Source organism: Hemicordylus capensis, chromosome 2, assembly GCF_027244095.1.
Source record: "Hemicordylus capensis ecotype Gifberg chromosome 2, rHemCap1.1.pri, whole genome shotgun sequence".
Classification (NCBI taxonomy): Eukaryota; Metazoa; Chordata; class Lepidosauria; order Squamata; family Cordylidae; genus Hemicordylus; species Hemicordylus capensis.
The window spans coordinates 363,921,768-363,943,316 of record NC_069658.1 but is presented as its reverse complement, the minus strand read 5'-3'; the positions used below and the strand labels follow the sequence as shown (position 1 = coordinate 363,943,316).

General features: G+C 41.5%; 1 protein-coding gene across 2 annotated transcripts in view; it reads left to right on the top strand.

The window, feature by feature from the left end:
* The window catches only part of UBTD2 (ubiquitin domain containing 2), a 91,520-nt gene that overhangs the window by 49,218 nt on the left and 20,753 nt on the right, over positions 1-21,549 (top strand). For both annotated transcript variants that reach the window (XM_053290539.1, XM_053290541.1), the window contains exon 2: positions 3,657-3,893. In XM_053290539.1, the coding sequence (XP_053146514.1) occupies positions 3,657-3,893 (237 nt within the window). The remainder of the gene's footprint in view (positions 1-3,656; positions 3,894-21,549) is intronic.

Sequence of the window (21,549 nt, the reverse complement as noted above, 5' to 3'; positions counted from 1 at the left end):
GCTCACTTGTCCAACATGCTCCAGCATGCTACTGCTTCTTCATCTCTTCTTCCTCCTCCTCCAGACACAGCCACTTTGCTGTGACTATGAAATGGAAAGAGCCTAGCCTATTCCCAGCCTACACACGGCTTCTTTCTTGCCCTCCTTCCTTCCCTGACTTAACTGTTGCCCAGAAGGAGATGGAGACAAGCTACTGACTTGCCACCCTTTCTTCCATGGAGAAGTGTGAAAGAGCCAGGAAGGGACTGAGAAGGGAATAGGTGGCAAGGGTGAACAACTTCTTATTCCCTGCCATCAGCTTCTCTGCTGCACCACACCAGCTTTGACAGCAACAGAAAATAGGGCATATGGCCTTGGTTCAGAAACAGCACCCCCCCCCCCTTTTTTTAAAATACTGTTTCCTACAGGATAATAGGTTCCAAGTTAAGATGTTTTTACTTAAGATACTTTTCAGGAACCAATTGTGCCGTAAGTCTGAGGACTTACTTCCTGTACAAGCCTCTTTATGCACATGGGTGTGTTTGCACTTGTGTTCCCCGCCCCCTGCCCCTTACAAAGGCATGAACATTTTCATGGTGTAGTTAGTTGTATTAACAAGCTCAGTTGTATTAATATCAGGGGTCCAGTTAGAGAGCCAGCGTGGTGTAGTGGTTAGAGTGCTGGACTAGGACCGGGGAGACCCGAGTTCAAATCCCTATTCAGCCATGAGACTTGCTGAGTGACTCTGGGGCAGTCACTTCTCTCTCAGCCTAACCTACTTCACAGGGTTGTTGTGAGGAGAAACTCAAGTATGTAGTACACCGCTCTGGGCTCCCTGGAGGAAGAGCGGTATATATATATGTAAAAATAAATAAATAAATAAATAAATAACTTCAGACTCTGGACCTAAAGGCCTTATGGGGGCCGTTATCAATAAAGTACAAATAAAAAGCTAATAGATAAGATGAGAGTGAAGCGGAAGTTGCCTGGCTAGCTAAACTCAAGGTCAGCCAAGCAATGCTGGTGGCTTAATGTGAATCTTCCATCATGTTCAGTGATGACCACCCTGCTCTAGGTATTTGTCCTCTTGCAGGTTGCAGCCACCAAGAGAAGAATGTTCTGCTACAGCCTTTCGGGAGCCCAGCCGTTCGAGGCCCCAAAAGGGGGTTAAAGAGTTGTTCAGACCTGGCACAGCCTCTGACCTGCCACTCACCTGGTGAACCTCTGGCTGCTGCCTTTCAGTCTGAACAGATTCGCAGACAGGAAGGGGTAGAGGGGAAGGAAGAAGTTGACTCTGTGGCTCGGGGTGAGGGCTTTTTCAGATGCTCCTGCAGAGGCAAGCCGGGGGCTCCTCCACATGCTGGAGAGGGGGCAGAGGGCTCTGGACTTGTACCTGGAAGTCTTGCCTTAACGGCACCACTGATTAATATTCCTGTATGAAATAGCTTCTCGGATATCACCTGTACATAAAATAGGATATCTGTTAAGAGGGATTAATATTCAGAATCTGCTTGATTCCCAGAGTTGTATTTCTGCTGTAAGATACTAGCTTTAATATTTTAAAAGCTAAAAATGTATAGCAAGGCGAATAAGAAGAGAGGGAAATGACTGTGGAAAGGACTCTTGTGTTAAACAATAAATTACTCCCATTTCTTGTGGCAGTCATCCTTGGCAAGATAGAGGGGGGAGATTCTGATCCATTGGGACAATAGGGAGGGTCTGGTTTAAGAAATGCCTCTTACTGTATTGCTGGGACAACAGCATTTTGAATGTATGTCTGTTAATGATGATTCAGAATTCAACAGATGGCATAAAATGTGAAGAAACCAAATGACTATGTAAAAAACGTGTGGTTGGGTTTGTAAATAGTTTACCAATGGTGCACAAAGTACCGTTTGTGGCAAGAAATAACTGCCTCCAAATGACCAAGCAAAGACATTTTACAAAAGGGGTTTCCCCATTCCTTTAGTCTATAAATTAATAATATAGGTATGTGGAAGCAAGCAGGCAAGTAACAAACATACATAGACTTGTATACTAGAAACTTATATGGAGTTACAGGAGAACCTGGTTGTTCGTGGAACTGCCGTTTGCAGTTCTGCCTATCCGTGGAGTATCTCATTGACACCCTTTTTCAGTATCCACAGATATGAAGAAATTAAAACCCACGTATCCTAGAGGGCCAGAAGTGACCGTGGAGGTCACTTCCGCCCACCATTTTGTTTCGAGGTCGGCTGCTTTCCTTATAAAATGGTTCCTTTCCTTGCAAAAATTGATCTATCTATCTATTGCTTTTTTGCGGGGCATTGGAACCCCTGTGAGTAACGAGGTTCTTTTGTATTTACAAAGCTGCTTACAGGATCTTCAGAAACCATCCAATCCTAGAGAAGACTTTTTGGAATGAATCATCATAGTGGATGAATAGGCATTGGAGCTTAGGGATGTGCGAAACGTTTCGGATACAAAACATTTTGTACCCAAAACAGCCTGTTTCGGGTGTTTTGTAGACAAAACAAAACACCCATTTTCCAGATCCAAAAGTTTTGTATACAAAACAAAATGTCCCTGTTTCGGCTACAAAACATTTTGTTGTTTCAGACCTCCATTTTGTGGTGATCTCTGAGTCAGTCTCCATTTTGTGTTTGACATCTCTTTGAATTTCCCACCTTTCCAGCCTTCTGATCAGTGACCTAAATCATGGGCTGACCTGCTGACAATTCCCTCCTTGTTCCCCATTGGCTCTTTTGCTTCTTCCCACTCTTTACTGACCCCACATTGGCCAGGGGAAGGGTTGCTAACCTATGGGGTGCTGGGTTCTGCTGTTTCTGTGGTGTTCTGTGTGTAGATTCTCTGGTAGCATATGAGAGTGGATTCTTGTTTTTCACTGAAAATCTCATATGCTACCAGAATATCTACAATGAATACCGCAGAAACAACAAAACCCAGTACCCCACAGGCTTGTGGGTGGGGGGGGGTGGTTGGCACCCTATGTGCACTACACAACCCCTCGCTCTGGGCAACCCCAGTGCCCCCCAAGTGGAATTATGGGGCTGCTGAAACCTCCATTATTCCCTATGGGAGAAATCTTAAAGACACACAAACTTCAACAAATCACAAAAGATCAGCCCTTTGCCCAATTCCTTTGAAATAATTCTGGAAATTTCCTTGCCCCCATTGGGCACTACCACCCACCACACTCTGCTCAGGGTCATCCCTTTCCCCTTGATTTGAAGCGATACATTTGATGGAATCCCCATTATTCCCTATGGGAAAATTCTTAAAGATGTGTAAACTTAAAAAAAATCCACACAAAAAAATCAGCCCTTTGCCTAATTCCTTTGAAATTTGGGTGGTAGCTTCCACCCATTGGACACTACCACCACCCACTCTTTTTGCCCTGGGACCCTTTTTAAAAATCCAAATCTATTCGGATTCGGAAAATTTGGCTACAAAACAAAACAGGGCTGATTCGGATTCAGAAAATTTGGGTACAAAACAAAACGGGGATGTTTCGATTCGGATACAAATCGAAACAAGAAAATTCCTAAATGCACACCCCTATTGGGGCTAAAATTAAAAAATTACCAAAAAATCATTGTTCATACTAGGAATATTTTCTTAACTAGTGAACATGTACAAGTTTATTTCATTAAGATGTCTCATTTCATTTTCCGCAGTTGCACTAGGTCGTAATCAGCCTCTGAAAAAGGAGAAACCAAAATGGAAAAGTGATTATCCAATGACAGATGGACAGCTGCGCAGTAAGAGAGACGAATTTTGGGACACCGCACCTGCTTTTGAAGGCCGCAAGGAAATCTGGGATGCCCTGAAGGCTGCAGCACATGCATTTGAGAACAATGATCATGAACTGGCACAAGCAATCATTGATGGTGCAAACATAACATTACCCCATGGTAAGTATGTCAGACAGGACTAGGCAACATGTAGTTCTACAGATGTTGCTGAACTGCAGCTCCCATTATCCCCAGCTGCAATAAATTGTCGCTGGAGTGATAGGAGTTGTCGTTCAGCAACTTCTGTTGAACTACACATTGCCGATCGCTGAATTTAGTGGATAGACTATAGCAATTCTTAAGGGCAATTCTTAATAAATTGTCGCTGGAGTGATAGGAGTTGTCGTTCAGCAACATCTGTTGAACTACACATTGCCGATCGCTGAACTTAGTGGATAGACTATAGCAATTCTTAAGGGCAAATAAACTTATACTTTGGCAACCCTCTTGAAAAACTGGAGCTAAGTGTTCCTAATGACTAGGTCACAGACTAATGGCATATTTGTGTTAAAGGTCAGTGGCCTTTAAGCTCTAGGGCAGGGGTGCACAATTTCAGTCCTCCAGCTGTCGCACTACAGCTCCCTTCATCACCACCCACAGTGGTTGGTAGTCAGGGATGATGGGAGTTGTAATCCAGCAGCTGCCGCAGAGCCGAAGTTGTGCAGCCCTGCTCTAGTGTTGCTTGTGTGGTGAAAAGCTGGTAAAAAAAAAAATAGTCAGTTTTCAGAAAAACCTTGAATGGGTTTGAACATGGAGTTGATAAAATGTCTTCTGGGTTACACGAGCCAGGATTGAAATGACAGGTTTACCATACACCACAGATATTCAGATTAATTGGTTAGCTAAGTATCAGTTGAGACCCTCTCATCCCATTGTCATGTTGTGTTTAGGAAACCATTCCTTTCCCTCATCTGACAGGGACCATTTCTGGGGAAGAGGAGGATGCCATGTCTCTATAGATTCTCTGCTAGATACATTAAAATATTTTTTTTAACCATCCAAAAGCAGTTGCCCAGTTAAAGTAGTCACTCCTTTTGGTTTGTAACTGTTTTGGTTGGTACTAGCCACTTTGCTGGAGGCAGGAACTGGAATGCACGCCGTTTGTTTTGCTCCTCAAGAGCAGAGTTGGTTTAGGTCTTTGTTGTGCTGCAACTCACCATGCCAAAACATCTGCAGTTAGAAACATTTCAGCGTATGTCCATGGCGACCTTGGCCACAGTTCTGTTTCCTCTGGAACTGTCTTGCTGTGGCTTCAGATGGAGTCTGCTGAATGGCCGAAGTCTGTTCTCTGACTGAGCTGTCACTTAGCCTCTGCATCTCTCTCTTTTTTCTCTCCAGCCCCAAGCCTGGGCATAGGAGAATATAGCTTTTGTATCTGTGTTACCTGTCTGGAAGCTCTCTTGCCGGCAGCTTGCAAAACAAGGTAACTAAACATGACATTATGCCTGTCATTTAACAGATGGACTTAAAACAGGTCCAGGTATCTCCTTTTTGTCATAAAGCAACTTCAGGAGGACCCAGATCCATCCATGGCATATTGGAAGGGGGATTTACACCCCCCACCCCCCGTGCCATTTTCCTGCTGAAAATCACCCTCCTCCCTTTGCAGATATTTAAAATGCACACCTCAGTTTTTCCTCCCTTTTTGAGATACATAAATAAAGGATGGTGGTGCAAGTATGTCAAAGGGATTTTCACATGGAGAGGTCAGTAGCTGAAAAGGAAGGTGTTTTCTTCCTCCCCTACCACAACTTGGACTTTTTGATTACTATTGCTTTTTTGACTGGTGCTTCATATACAATATGCTTTTAGTTCAATACTCCATGTTTTGCATTAAAAACCCTGCTATATTTCTTTTATAGTAATTTGTTCTGTCCTAACTGGAAATCTTAACTGGAACATAAAACATCTTATCAAATGCTTGGCATCCCCATTTGTGTACTGCTTTGCAGGTTCATCCTCCATTACGGCTCTCAGTTTGTGTTTTACTATTGCCAGTGCTTTCAAGACTGTTTTCTATACAAATTCGGTTCTCTTACACTTTTTTGTTTGAGGCAAGCCTATTTTATGTAGCATTCAAGACCCAGTTATATTTTATTTTGAGACCATTGAGAAGAGACAGCATTATCTAGAGGAACATAAGTGCTAGTGTTGTGTTTTAATATTAAAACATAGTTAATATGTTGTCCTTTAGGGTAAGGATCTCATCTGGAAGGGGATTCAAGAGACATTCCTCAGCAATATTGTAGTTAGAAACTTCTGATTTCCACTGCTCAACTTGCCTTTTAAAACATGTTGTCTAATTTAAATGTATTACTTGGTACAGATTGCCTGCTTTTAATAAACCAATTGCTCTAAAGAAGAGGAGAAAATATTTGGTCAGAAAAATATTTGGAAGGTCCTCATATGTGATTGTGTGTTAATTTCTTTCCTCCAGCTTTCTTGACTTCCCTTTTTAGGGGCTGTTATGCTGTAGATCAGTCTGTCTGGCACACTTATACAAGAAGTCTCCTTGCTTAAAATCCCCCCAAAAATGCTGAAGCAAGAGAAGTGAAATCATTGTTTTTATTTTAAAAGAATTAGATAGCTGAAGCTTTTCAAATAATATGTTTTTAGAAAAATGCAGTTTTGAAATACATTGCTTGAGGAGCAAACTCATTGACATTGGATATAGTAATAACAATTTGTTTTAATTAGTTCAAGAACAAAACAAATTGGGGTGGCATCTCTGAAAGTGAAGGGACATATGGGAATGCTGAGCAACACGGTAGCATCAGCCAACTACCCCAGTTAGAGCTTAGCCAAATAAAGTAGGGGGGAGCAGTTTTCACAGACACTTTCATATCTAGAACAAAATGCTGTGTTTTGCTATTTGGAGGCAGGGAATGTGTCAGCCTGAGCTGAGGCAAGCAGTGACATTCTCTGTCACATTAGCAGGCCAGAAAATGCAGTGAAATACAGGGCATCAAGATAGGACAAGTTGTAACCTCCCTCCCTCCATTCAGGCTGAGGACCCAAAAAGCCCATGCATTGCCATCTACCTGAATGAAGGGGAAGAAAGGGGAAGATGCAGCACTTGTTGAATTTCTGCCCGAATGCATCCTTCCTCAGCCCAATGTCATCATCGCTTCCCACCCTGCCCCCCACCAGCAATGATAGGGGTATAATAATGCTGATGTGTCTTATTGGGCTACTGTAAAAATTAATTCCAAAATTAATAGTTTTTAACATTGTTTTAAATTTTAAATTATTGTGATGTTTTAACCTTTTTATTTGGTTGTGATTTGAATTATCCTATTGTAAACTGCCCAAAGACATAAGTTTTGGGCGGTATACAAATGTGTCAAATAAATAAATACAGTTCCTTGATTAAGAATTTTCAGCTTCAAAAGGAGCGAGCTGCAGGCTCTTACATGTTACTCTTACCTTATTTTCTGTGGTAATCTTTCAGAGCTAGCGGTATGTCTTTATATCAGGAGTGGGGAACCTTGGCCTTCTTGCAGATGTTGCCCTACAGTTCCCATAATCCCTAGCTATTGGCCTCTGTGGCTGGGGATTATGGGAGTTGTAGTCCAAAAACAGCTGGAGGGCCAAGGTTCCCCAGCCCTGCTTTATACCAAAAAGCAATGGGGAATGTAAAGCAAGGACTAAACATGTTTCTGATATAGCTACATAAATGTATCTTCAGCAGGCCAGTCCTTCTAGTCCTTTTTGGCCGTGCCATTTCAATGCTGTAATCATTATCGCTTCATTGATACAGTGTGTTATTTTGATAGTTTTTCTGTGCTGTTGGCCTTTTTTAGAAAAACTAGTCTGTTTCGACAGAGGGCGATGGGCTGTTTCACTGATCAATTATATAATAATTGTTTATATGAATTTGTTAATTTAAAACCAGTGTAGGTTGGTTAAAATCTCTCACACTCTCATACAGAGTCATAGAAATTTTCAGAGCTTTATTGGACTACTTTAGTGAAAGTTGTGTTCGCTGTCTAGGAGAGAATTATTTAATAATGTCTTTACCTATCCGTAACAGTTTGGCTTGATATTATCCTAGTGTGTTTCTTTTTTCAAAATGCAAAAGAGAACATGAAAAAGATTTAGTCTGTCAATCAAACTTTCTAAGATATTTTGTTTCAAAATGATACTGAACAATATTTGAAGGCCTTTTTGTTTTTTTATATTTGGCTTTAGCAGCATTCTGAATGCTTTTGGAGAATTCATGAATATTAAAGCATCTCTGATATTAGTGTCTTCATCTCAAAGTGCTTTCTGCTGGGCATGCAAATTTTTAAGAACCCTAGAGGTAATAGATTTTTTTTACATCTTTGTAAGAAACATGACCATTCACACAATATCTGCTTAGCTCAACTTTTGAAAATTGTTTTCCTGTCCATTAATCATCTTGAAAGGACAGGGATGTGCAGATGCAAAAGTCAACCTTCCTTGGCCCAAATGGCAAAAATTAGTAATAGTTTAACAAAGCAGTATAGTTGTAAGTTTTGAAGTTTCAATTGTTCTGATTTCATAATTCTTGAATAATGACGTTAGATGTAATCATCTTGGTGATAAACCAAGCACAATTGCTGTGGAAGACCTACAGAAATCGAATATAAACCTACCTCCTCCCACCCATTTTTATGATGTAATATGATATTGACTAGTTCTGATCTTTCTGAATTTTAATGACACTATTGTGTGAGCTTAAATAAGCTGAAGCCGTATTGTTAGCAATTGTATGTCTTCCAGTCTTCATTCGTAATACTGGAGCTTGTTCCTCTGCATCCTATTCTTTATGAGATTATTCTCTATCTCAGGAAATGGTGTCACCAGCTTGTAGTTTAGGAATGCTTTCTAATTCTCAGCTTCTCCACTGGTGTCTTCCAGCTTTTAATATGCAGAAATGGGATGAGATGTATTGCCTTGAAATGCTACAGATCCGTTTTGGCAGAAAGGCAGATATGCATACAGCATGCTGAGTTTTGAAGTATTTGGCTAGTTATCTGATCCAATCCTATATCTGAAGCATTCCTTAAAAATACTTCTCCAGCCTCTCCTTGCAAATGACTAGTGAAAGCAAAGTCACAATTTCTGTAGACATTATTTTTATTGCTAACCTATTTGTCTTTGTTCTTGTAGCTAGGGTTCACCACTAAAAAGAGTTTTCTGCAATTGGGAAGCTTGTCTCAGCTTAATCTGGAATCAACTTGGTAGTTATTACCTTTCTTGGTGAGCATTTGGATAAAGCTCAACGAATTCTCTCCTGGCTCACAGTGGTTCATGCATGCATGGTGATTGTGCCGCATATATTCACATAATCATATTGTCCCTGAAACTGTCATCAGATTTCTCCTGCCATGCACTCACTCCATAGTACTAGCATTGGCAGAGAGCTGCTTAGAAATTCAGCCACCCCCAACATGTACACCTGCAATATGAGAGAGTTTTGGATCTGGATAGGGAATATCAATGTTGAATGTCAGAATGTTGGGTCTTGCATACATTTCTGATGGCTTAGGCTTTCTGTGTAGTTTAGTGTATTTACAAATCTTGTATCCTAAGATTTGTAAATGTGCTAAATTACTCATGAATAGACCCTTTAAGTAGTCTCATTATGAACTTGTCCCATTAATTTCAGTGGGATTACTCATGGGCAATTTAGTCTGGATGTTAGCCACTGTTATTTCCTTTATTGCTAATGGGCATTGGTGCCTTAGACATAGGAACATAGGAAGCTGTCATATACCAAGTCAGACCATTGGTCCATCTAGCTCAGTATTGTCTTCACAGACTGGCAGCGGCACAGTTCAGCATTTGTAACTGAAGCAGCAAGGCAGGGGAAATATGGAATGTGGTTTGACTGGTCAGTATTTTACAGCACTACAAAGAGTTCATACTTCTGTTACTGTATTTATCAAAACAATGACGTGTGACTAGCCCTGACCAAGCCCATGATGATATCCATTGTGAACTCTAACATGCTATATGCATATTGTCAGGTGATCCTTGATAAAAATGACAAAATAAGACTTTCCTTGTTTTTAGCACATGTGTCTTGAAATGATTCCCAAAGTGCTGGATAATATTCAGAGGGATAAGCAGAATCTACAGCCTCCACTACCACCAACCAAATGCCTGTCTAAACTGTTACAATGCATATTCTGTGTGCCTTATGAGCTAAATAAAAGCCCTGGTTGCATAGTAGCTTCAATATATGTAAGAGGGGAATGTTGCCCTCCCCGTCCCTTCTCCGCTTCTTCCTTCTCGTTGCTTTTGATCTTGTGCCATCCCATTTCATAGGCTGTGCTAAGTATGCATGAGTTAAAAATGCTTGGGATTCAGCTGCAGCATGAACGTTTATGAGTTGTGGAGGTTTCTAATTCTTAAAGGAATAAGCCCATCCATGTGAGGTGTGAAGGGGGAGATAATGAGACATGACATGGACCTAAGTTTGATATAGGTGTGTGTGTGAGATATATATGTGGTATGGTACTGTCGGAGAAAATGTATAATGCCTTCACAAAAGGAAAATCATGTGCATGTTTCTGAATGTATATGTGTGTTACCTGTGCTGACTTATTACCAGTGCAGACTAACCATGCCTCCTGTTCTGAAGTGGCCATCCCAAGCCCAAATCCAGATTTACTTGGCCATTGAAAATGCTTCAAATAGAAGTTTATCGTGGTCTGCTAAATGAGGATCTGAGTTTATGGGATTGTGTTCTTCTGATGGATGCTTCACCATGACTAAACATAATTCTGTGCTTTTAAAAAAATATTACAGTTGAAGGAGGGAAGCCCCCAATGTAGCTGTGTGTTGTGCTTGTATACAAGCAGGGTAATGTTCTGGGCTGTCAATTTATTGGCCAGCTTAAAACTGGTAATGTGGTTTCTAGATAGTGAGTACTCACTTTTGCAGTAGCTGGAGAGGGGTATGAATATAAGTTTAAAGGATTTTATGAATGAAACTCCAGTAGTAATTATCCTATTCAGAAGTTGCTGTTGCCCTAAGCTGTCACACTTATAAAGAAAGTTGCTGTAAGAGGCAGTTGGGGGTAAAGATGCCCAATTTACTGAAACCATTGATTATATACCTAGGGTGTTAAACTGGATTAATGAGGAATAAGAACAGCCCTGGATTAATCAGGCCCAAGGCTTATCTAATACAGTATCCTGTTTAACCAGATACTGCTGAGAAGCCCACAGGCAAGAGGTGAGGGCATGCCCTCTCACTTGTTGTTGCTCCCCTGCCACTGGTATTTAGAGGCATCTTGCCTCAGGCGGGAGGTGGCCTATAGCCACCAGACTATATTCACCTGTCTTCGATGAATTTGTCTAAGCCCCTTTTAAAGCCATTCAAGCTAGTGGCTATCACCACATCCCGTGGCAGAGAATTCCATAGATAATACGCTGTGTGAAAAGGTATTTCCTTTTCTTGGTCCTAAATTTGCTGGCCTTCAGTTTCGTGGGATGACCCTTGGTTCTAGCGTTGTGAGAAAGGAAGAAAAACTTTCTGTCCACTCTCTCTATTCCATGCACAATTTTATACTGTAGCCTTTTAGAGGCTGTAGCCTCGCTTCATAAGGAAGGAGCTCCAGCCCTCTGATCAACTTGGTTGCCCTCTTCTGCACCTTATCTAGTTCTACAATGTCCTCCTTAAGATACAGTGACCATAACTGTATGCAATATTCCAAATGTGGCCGTACCATAGATTTGTATAAGGGCATTATACTATTAGCATTTTTATTTTCAGTCTCCTTTCTAATTATCAGTAGCATGGAATTTGCTGTTTTCACAGCTGCCACACACTGAGTCGACACTTTCAGCGAGCTGCCCACCACAACCCCAAGATCTCTCTCCTGGACAGTCACTGACAATTCAGGCCCCATCAGTGTATATGTGATGTTGAGGGGTTTTTTTGCCCCAGTATGCATCACTTTACACTTGCTAACACTGAACCGCATTTGCCATTTTTTTTGCCCACTCCTCCAACTTGGAGAGATCCTTTTGGAGCTCTTTGCAATCTGATTTGGATTTCACTACCCTAAATAGTTTAGTGTCATCTGCAAATTTGGCTACTTTGCTGGTTACCCCAATTTCTAGATCATTTATGAACAAGTTAAAGAACACTGGTCCCAGTACCGATACCTGGAGGATCCCACTGCATTGTGAAACACTCCTGCCCTCTGTTTCCTGTCCTTCAACCAGTTACCAATCCACACATGAACCTGTCCCCTTATCCCATGATCAGTGTTCCCTCTAAAAGGGATTCCCAGATGTTGTTGACTACAGCTCCCAGAATCCTCATCTGTAATGGCTTCTGCTTGGGCATTATAGGAGTTGTAGTCAACAACAGGTGGGAAACCCTGTTAGAGGGAACACTGCCCATGACTTCTAAGTTTACTCAACTACGTTTCCCCTGCTAACTGAACAAAAGAGGCTCCTTTTTAAAGTGGCAATTCTCTTTATTTAGCAGAGGGAAAGCAACTTGCCCTATCATTCCCCAGCACAGCATCCCTCCAGTGGCTGTTGTTGCTGCTGTCTATCATGTTTCATTTTTATTTATTTATTTATCATATTTTTACACTGCCTGATATATAACTCTTTAGGCAGTGTACAAAATTTAAAATATTTAAAGTTACAAATTAAAATACATGACAATTAAAACAATATAATACAATACTTATTAAAACAATTTTTTAAAATTATTAAAATTTTAATTCTAACTTTTAGATTGTGAGCCCTTTGGGACAGGGAACCATTTATTTTATTTTACCATACATACATACACACACACATATATAAAAATAAATATAATATAATATAAAATAAATATTTTCCTGTCCCAAAGGACTCACAAAGTAAACCACTTTGGGAACTTTTGTTGAAAAATGGTATATAAATATTTGTCATATTCATATTAAACAGCCTTTGGTGGGGAACTTTGTCAAAAGCGTTTTGGAAGTCCAAGTATTCTATGTCAGCTTGATCAACTTTTATCCACATGCCTGTTGACACTCTTAAAGAACTCCAAAAGGTTGGTGAAGCAAGACTTGCCCTTGCAGAAGCCATGCTGGTTCTCCTTCAGCAAGGCCTGTTCTTCTATATGTTTAACAGTTTTGTCCTTAAATATGCTTTCCATCAATTTACGTGGCATAGCAGTTAAGCTAACTGTACTGTAGTTTCCCAGATCTCTCCCCCCTCCCCCGATCTCTTTTTGAAAATCGTAGTTAGATTAGCTGCTTTCCAGTCCTCTGCTACAGAGTCTGATTGTAGGGACGTTACATATTTTTGATAGGAGATCAGCAATTTGACATTTGAGTTCCTTTAGAATTCTTTGGTGGATTCCATCTGGCCCTGGCAGTTTGTTAATAATTAGATTTTCAAGACAGTTTAGAACATCCTCTCTTGTCACCTCAAATTGGCCCAGTTCTTCAGCCTCTACGCCTGAGAAGCTCAGTTCCGGAGTGGGTATGTGGTCAGTATCTTCCGCCATGAAGACAGACACAAATAACTCATTCAGCTTCTCTGTAATTTCCTTATCAACAAGCCCTTACACTCCCTCATCATCTGAGGGTCCAACTGGCTCTCTGGCAAGTTTTCTGCCTCTGATGTATTTAAATAAGTTTTTGTTATTTCCCTTGAAACTTCTAGCTATATGCTCCCCAAACTCTCTTTTTGCATCCCTTATTCCCTCCTTGCATTTCCTTTGCCAGAATGTACATTCCTTTCTGTTCTCTTTATTTGAGCAAACGAGTGTTCTCTTTCATCTGTGTGCAGAATGAGTTTTGTTCTGGATGGCAGTATCAAGCTGCTGTATGTGCACATGCATTCAGAGTTGGGCCTTCCTGATTCAACCTGAGCAGGATCTAGAATTAACTAAGCGGACATCAAAAACTGTGTGAGTGCATGCAATGTGCATGCCTTAGAGGGAACACTGGACGAGACTCCCATTTTCTGAAGGAAGTCTTCTTCCCTTTTATCACTTCTCTGACTCTATTTGTTATCCATGCTGGCGTCCTCCTGAACTTGGTGGTACTTTCCCTCCTCCTTAGTGTACATTCCAACTGAGCTTCTATTATTTGGTTTTGAATAAGTTCCATACTTTCTTTTTGGAGTGATTTGACCTTCCTGACTTTCCTTTTCAGCTTCCTTTTTACCAGTCCCTTCTTTTGAGAAGTTTCTTCTTCTGAAGTCCAGTGCATCTGTGTTGGACTTGCTTGGCAGTGTTATACTCACATATAAGCTGAATTGGATTACAATATGGTCACTGTTCCCCAATGGTTCTACAACTGACACCTCACAGCAGTTCCTGGGCACCACTCAGGATTAAGTCCAAGATCGTCCTCTCTCTGGTTGGTTCTGCAACTAACTATTCCAAGGCACAGTCATTTAGCATGTCTAGAAATTTGAATTACTTGAATGTGAATTTGCTCAGCTTATGTGAGGGTAATTGAAGTCACCCACTATTACAGTTATGTCTCTCTTTGATGCCTCTCTGATTGCTTCTCCAACTCCAGGGCACTGTCAGCATTTTGATCCAGAGGGTGTTAATATATCTCTAGTAACACATTTCTTTTCAGTCCTTGTATTGTCATCCATAATGATTCTTTGGAGGACTCAGGTCCTTCTAGGTTTTCTAGCTTGCTGGATTCTATCCCTTCTTTTAATATAAAGTGCTATTCCATCCCCAATCCCCCCATCCACCCCCGTCCTTCCTGTAGATTCTATATCCAGGAATAACAGTACCCCACTGGTTCCACTAGGTTTCCGTAATGCCCACTATTTGTTTTCATTAGCAAACAAGCACACTCCAGCCCATCTTGGCTCAGAGGCTTCTGGCATTGGTGTATAAATACCTATATGCCAGGTCTCTTACCTGGCATTGGCGTGTGCTATCTTCCTTACTGTCATTTGACCTTTTTGACCAGCTGTCAGAATGTTTCCATCTGCTCTACACCTGGTTCTACCCTGTCTGCTTCTGGTTTATCTGAAAGGTTTGCACCCTCACACCTTAGGGGATTTTGCTTGATGAATCCTTTAGGGGATTTTGCTTGATGAATCCTTTAGGGGATTTTGCTTGCTGATTTTGCACCTGTTCTAGTTGGCAATCCCACAGGACTCATTTGTTCTAGTTGGCAATCCCCCAGGACTCATTTTAAAAGCTGCTCTGCTCTGTACCAGCAGTCTGGTTATATCTTGGTTCAAGTGGAGCCCATCCCTTTTAAACAGGCTTTGCTTGCCTCAAAATGTATCCCAGTGCCTAACAAATCTAAATTCCTCCTCCAGGCACCACCGTCTCATTCATGCATTGAGACCCCTCAGCTCCACTTGTCTTGCTGGACCTGCACATGGAACAGGTAGCACTTCAGAGAACACTTCTCTGGGTTTCCTGGATTCAGTATGTCACCTAGCAGCCTACATTTGGCTTCCAGAACCTCTCAACTGCATTTCCCAACATAGTTGGTGCTGAAGTGTATTGCGACAACTGACTCCTCCCCAGCACTGCCTAATAGCCTATCTAGCTGCTGTGAGATATCCGCAACCTTTGCACCAGGCAGGCAAGTCACCGTACAGTCTACATGCGGGTCACAAACCCATCTCTCTCTGCCCCAAAGGATTGAATCATCCACTACTAGGAGGCCCCCAACCTCCGAAGTAGTCTCCTCTGTTAGAGGATATGGGTGCATCACCCAAGGAAGTGGTCCCTTCTAAGGGAGATTTCCTCTCATTCCCTGTGACCTTCATTCTCCATGACAGCAGAGGAGCTAACAGCCTGGGAGTGGGATGCCTCTATCACATCCCTGTGGGTCTCATCCACATACCTCTCTGCCTCCCTGAGACTCTCTCTGAGAATCGCTGTGATTCTCCAGGTTAGCCACTTTGGCTTCAAGGGAACAAACTTGTTCCCTGAGAGCCAGGAGCTCATTGTACCAACGGCACATCCACAACTTCTGCCCCTCAGGCAGATAGTCATATATGCAACACTCCATTCAATACACTGGGAAGCACCCCCTCACCTGCTGGCATTATACCTTCATAACTGGTTTTATTGGCTATTTAGAATATATAGAGCTTTTTTACTTGCAGCTAGGTCTTGGCTGCAGTAGTCAGCTAATTCAAGGTTTTAAGCTCTTTTCCTCCAATAAAACTTCAAAAGTGGGCTAGTACTCACCTTCTCATCATGCTGGGTGTCTCCTTTTTGATAAAGGGGGACTGCTTGTGTGCCTCCCCACTAAACTCCATGCAAAACTCCTTTGATATCTATTAGTAAAGTTATGTTCACAAAGTTTCCAGTAGCAAAGCCTTGACTTCTCAAGTGCTGCTTCCAAACAGAATTCCAACAAACAGAATGTTGCTGTTGTTTTCACTCTCTCTATTTTGTTTCTGTCTTACTACTTGTTTTCTTTTTAAAAGAATAAGTGTGGTGACTACAGTTCCAAATAATCATGTCGGCCAACAGGAGTTGCTAGAATGGAAGATGCAGTCAAGGGCTGTTTAGCATAAAGCACAGCTCTTTCCACACCTTATCCAGCAGTTTGGCAATTTACTGACTGAATGGGGGGCAGCTTCTGGTATAGTTGTCTTGTACCATTGTTACTGACACAGCTAAGAATAGATGTTGCATTTTGTACCCATTGTTATTTCATAACAATAACATACTTTCCCCCAAGAACCGCTAGAGTGAAGAGGGGGAAATGAACAGTGTTCTTCAGCATGGCAAGGAAGGGCAGCAGTAGTAAATGGCAGTTGGCCTGGCCCTTGCCGCTCCCTGCACCCACGCCGGAGGCAACTGGCTCATCCTGCCTCAGTGGTGGTTGGTTATGTATATGTGTGTATGAGTACAGAGAACAAAATTGTGAATAAGTGGGACCAAAAAGCCATTAAATGTGAAGAGCAGCAGTGGGTCTGTCACTTTTCTGTGCAGAGCCAAAATGTATATTTTGCAGCCTTGTCATGAAATAGTCTAGTTCATGGGGGGAAATTACCCATTTTATGAAGTGAAGCCCCTTAGTTTAATGGCACTTTTCTTTCAGCAACTGGACAGTATTTGGTTGGTCATTGTAATGGTTAATTGTTCATTACTGAGTACCATTGAAGTTGATGAGATGAGTTACTTAGTCATGACTACCTTGGTCTGGATGCTGCCATTAGTATTTATGAAAGTTCTGTTTCTGGATTTTGAAGAATATGCACACTAAGATCTAGGGTAGATCAAACATCCTAAGGTTTAGATCTTTGACCCTTTCCCTGCAAGTTGTGTTACAGTAGTGCAGTTTAAACCTTTGCCATTATTTCTTATCAGTGTCCATTCCATGTGTGTGCCAACTCTGGGAATAATGAGCATAGGAAATATCCATATTACCTTCCAAGTAGAGTGTGTGTTTAATGGAACACGGCCTGTGCAGACTAATGTGCTAGTTCAATTCTGTCTTGCTAGTGCAAGGACCTAGTGCCATTATGTTGCACAAAGAAAGGAAAATCAGTTGTGGACTAGTTCTAGTGCACTAGTGGTTGTGCAACTTTGCACAGCTTCATAAATTTACATGTGTGCATTAGTACAACACTAGTCTGGGTGATAGCCAGTGCCGACAAAGCTCCCCGCTCCCCCCGAGCAGGTTTTCCAATGTTGTTGGGTTTTTTGGCACCCTAGTGCTGAAAATTGTCCAGACGTCTTACCCTCTCCCCTACCCCACACCCTACCCCACACCGCACCCCTCTTACTAAGTGGTTTTTACAAGTGGTCACTTCAATTCTTGTGCCTCCAAGCCACTAATGTCTGCCTCTTTTCCTTTAAAATGACAAGGGGAAGCTTTCACAATACACTAGAATTCTAGACACCTCAAGTTTTGAAAAGTATATGCTTCACTTGAAGTAGAACATTATTTGCATTCCTGGATACTTTGTTTTAAAGGGATGGGACAGTATGTTAACCTCTAAGTGTAAATAGCAAAATAGCTCCTTGGAAATGACTGTAATGTTTTTGACAAGAATGTGCAAACGTGGCAGAATAACCCATTAATACTTTATTATGATCTAACAGGAATTGTCTTGAATCCAGATGCAATGTTGCTTGAACATGAAATCTGCTGTTTTGCTAATACGTTGGTGCTAAACTCTGATGATGCAAAGAACTGGCAGTAATGCAGTGGTGCCATTAGGAAGACTACAAAGCACAAATTGCTTTATGCATGCTTGTGTACCAATATATCAGGCTCTGGCTGCAACTGCAGACTTACACGAAAATTGTAGGGAGATATTGACTGGTTCAAAGAGCTGTGACCTCCTCCACACCATGCATAAAAGGCAACATGTGAATTAGGAGGTTCTGTATGACCACAATGGCCCAATGAGCTACTAAAGCAAATCCTTTACTTGCTTCCCCCCTCCCCACTCACTGGCTTTCATTGAGTGGGAAATCCTTGTTTTCATGGAAGTGTGTCTGGAGCTTATTAGAATTCATTTGCTCCAAGTCAAGAGCCAAGCAGCTGTGGGGTGTTGTATCTGTGCTGTATGTTTGCTGGCAAAGTATCCTGTTTGTGTATACTTCTCTGGCTAGCTTTTGTGATGAAGATGGCTGCCTTCGGTGAAGAATATTTATGTATCCCTTTTTACACCAAATACTTCTCTCCAGACCTTTTTATTGCATAGATTAAAAGAAAATTAAAAACTACAAATAAAGAACAGACATTTCAACATACAGAGCATAAGCTTTAGTGTTCCGTGTCTCACTGTTTAAAATCCACACTCTTATATTCCAGATACTCTCTGGATTTTAAACAGTGAGACATGGAACACTCCTCAATTTGGGAGTCATCTTCATCTTAGTCTATCCTGTTTAAACTAGGAATATACTGGGGATTGGAAGAGGAGTGAGATCTTTAAATTGGAAGTTGCAGACTGAGAATCTCTTGAGTTTGGATCCAGGGCTGCTATTAGAGGAGTCCAGATCACATACTCTTCCAAGTTAGTAGGGGACACTTATCCCTCCTCTCACCGCCTCTGCCCACTTCCTCCTGAGACTTGACGCATGAATTCTGTACTCTGTTGGTACTGAGAAACACACCTTCTTGTCACATAAACATAATCTATTGGGCCTGAAAATCTATAAACACTGATTCTTGGCATTCAGAATAAGCCATGGACTTATGAGCTGAACCATGGTTCAGCTCATACCTATTTCTTTCTGTTTACCTTTTCCCAATTAGAGTTGCTTTCTGGGTCGTCCTCTCCACCCCCCAGGCCTTCACATCTCTAGAAGGGACCTTAGAGGTTTTCTAGTTCAGGTCCTTGCTCAGTGCAGGAAAATCCTACAGCATCCTTGACAGATGTCTGCTACCTATTCGTTGTTTGAAAACCTCCAGCAAAGGAGAGTCCACTTCTGCATGAGACAGACTGTTCCACAGCTCTTACAGTTAGGAAATTTTTCCTAATGTCTAGCTTAAACCTTGTAACTTCAACCCATTGGTTCTAGTTCTGCCCTCAGGGGCAAGAGTTATCAAGTCCACTCCTCCTCCTATGTGACAGTCCTTCAGATATTTGAAGAGTGCTCTCATATTCCCACTTAGTCTGCTCTTCTCCAGGGAAAACATACCAAACTCCTTCAACCATTCCTCACAGGCCTTGGTTTATAGACCCCTCATCATCTTCGTTGCCCTCCTCTGAACCCATTTATCAACATCCTTCTTAAAATGTGGTGCCCAGAATTGTACATAGTATTCCAAGTGAGGTCTAACCAGTGCAGAATAGAGTGGAACAATTACTTCTCATGATTTGGACAATATGCATCTATTAATGCAGCCTTGCATTAGCTTTTTAAAATGGCTATATCACATTGCCGGCACATGTTCAATTTACCGTCCACTAAGACACCTAGGTCCCTCCTGCATGTAATGATGCCAAGCCAGGTCTCCCCCATCCTATACTTGTGCATTTGATTTTTCTTACCTAAATGCAGGTAAGACATTGCATTTGTTTTCCATTGAACTTCATATTGGTTTTGGTCCAGTATTTGAGCCTGTCCAGATTGGATTGAATCTTGATTCTGTTTTCTAAGTTGTTGGCTATCTTCCTCGCCCCTCCCCCCAGCTCTGCCATCTGCTGATTTGATAAGCATCTCCTCTACTCATTCCTCCAAATCATTAATAAAAATGTGGAACAGCGCAGGGCCAAGGCCAGAGCCCTGTGGCACTCCACTCAGTAGCTCCCTTTAGGATGGCATGGTGGCATTAATAAATGTCCAGTTATGGTTATTCATCCAGCTGTGAATCGAACTAACGGTAGTGTTGTTTAGCCCACATTTTATGAACTTGTCTACACAGTTATAGTGGAAGACTTTGTCAAATCCTTTGCTGAAATCAAGATACACTATGTCCACAGCATTCCCATGATCTACTAAACTAATAACTATCAAGAAAAGGAGGCGAGATTCTTCTGGCATGACATGTTGGTGTCTTCTAATCACATTCTGTTCTAGGTTTTCACAGACTGACTGCTTAATAATCTGTTCTAGGATCTTGCTAGGGTATAGACATCAAGCTAACAAGCCTGTATGTTCCTGGCTCCTCTTTTTCAAATACAGGCAATATTTAATGGTTTCCAGTCTTCTTGCACCTCACTTGTTCCCCAGGAGTTCTCCTGCCAGTCTGGCTTTTAGTTTGGGAACGACATTAGAACTGTTTTGCTGAATATAACTGTTAACAGTATGAAGCTTACGTAACTTAGAAGCCATTTCCCGCCTTGTGTCCTGTTGCAGCCTTGAATTATGACCTTTGAAGATCAATCAAAATCAACTCCATGCACCAAATCCAAACAGTAAGAATATGGAGAGCATATATTTCTATGACATTTGAGGAAATCACTTTTCCCCTAGAGACTTGGGCACATCTAACCCTAAGCATTTTATAGAAGTACTGTGAGGCTTTACAGTACTTCATTTTATTTGTTTTAACTGGGCAATTTCCCCCCTCCCTTAACTGCAGAATATGATATGTTTGAATACATGGGATGGGGTAGGATGGAAATTAAGAGTAATTTCCTTGTCTAATTCATAAATGGAATCTAATTCATTTATTCAAATATTTGCTGCTTCTGATTAAGGTAAACTTTTTGGCTTACACTAAAGCTCATAGTTTTGTTGCGACTTCATACAGAGCCACTATCTGTGAAGTGACTGTATGAAATTTCCCACGTGAGATTTCCCATGCAGCTTGCCCTGTTTTATTCTTTCTGTTGCCCAGAAAAATGCTACAGGAAGGATGTAATCATTAGAAACCAGTGATATTTTTTCAGCATTCTGTGGCAGGGCAATGATGCAGACAGAGAGGAAAGGTGTGTCTTAATTGAAGCGGGGAAGGAACAAATACTACATTCCTCTGCTGTCATTTAGCATTTTGCATATTGTTTGAGTGAACAAATCTTTAGAGAGATTCTGCCTAGTGAGTGACACAGGAACTTGTGCGGCTCAGTTCAGAACTGGACTTTGAAATTTGAGGGATTTTTTAATGCCCTCAGAAATAGCTAATTTCCCCCTCCAATTCTGCTTTTAGACTGTGTTGCACCCCTGATAATCAGAATGCTAAGCCCCCTAATGGCGCAATGGGCAAATGACTTGATTATCAAGCCAGAGATTGCCAGTTTGAATCTCCACTGGTATATTTTCCAGACTATGGGAAACACCTATGTCAGATAGCAGCAATATAGGAAGGTGCTGAAAGGCATCATTTCATACTGCGAGAGAGATGGCAATGTAAACCCCTCCTGTATTCTTCCAGAGAACC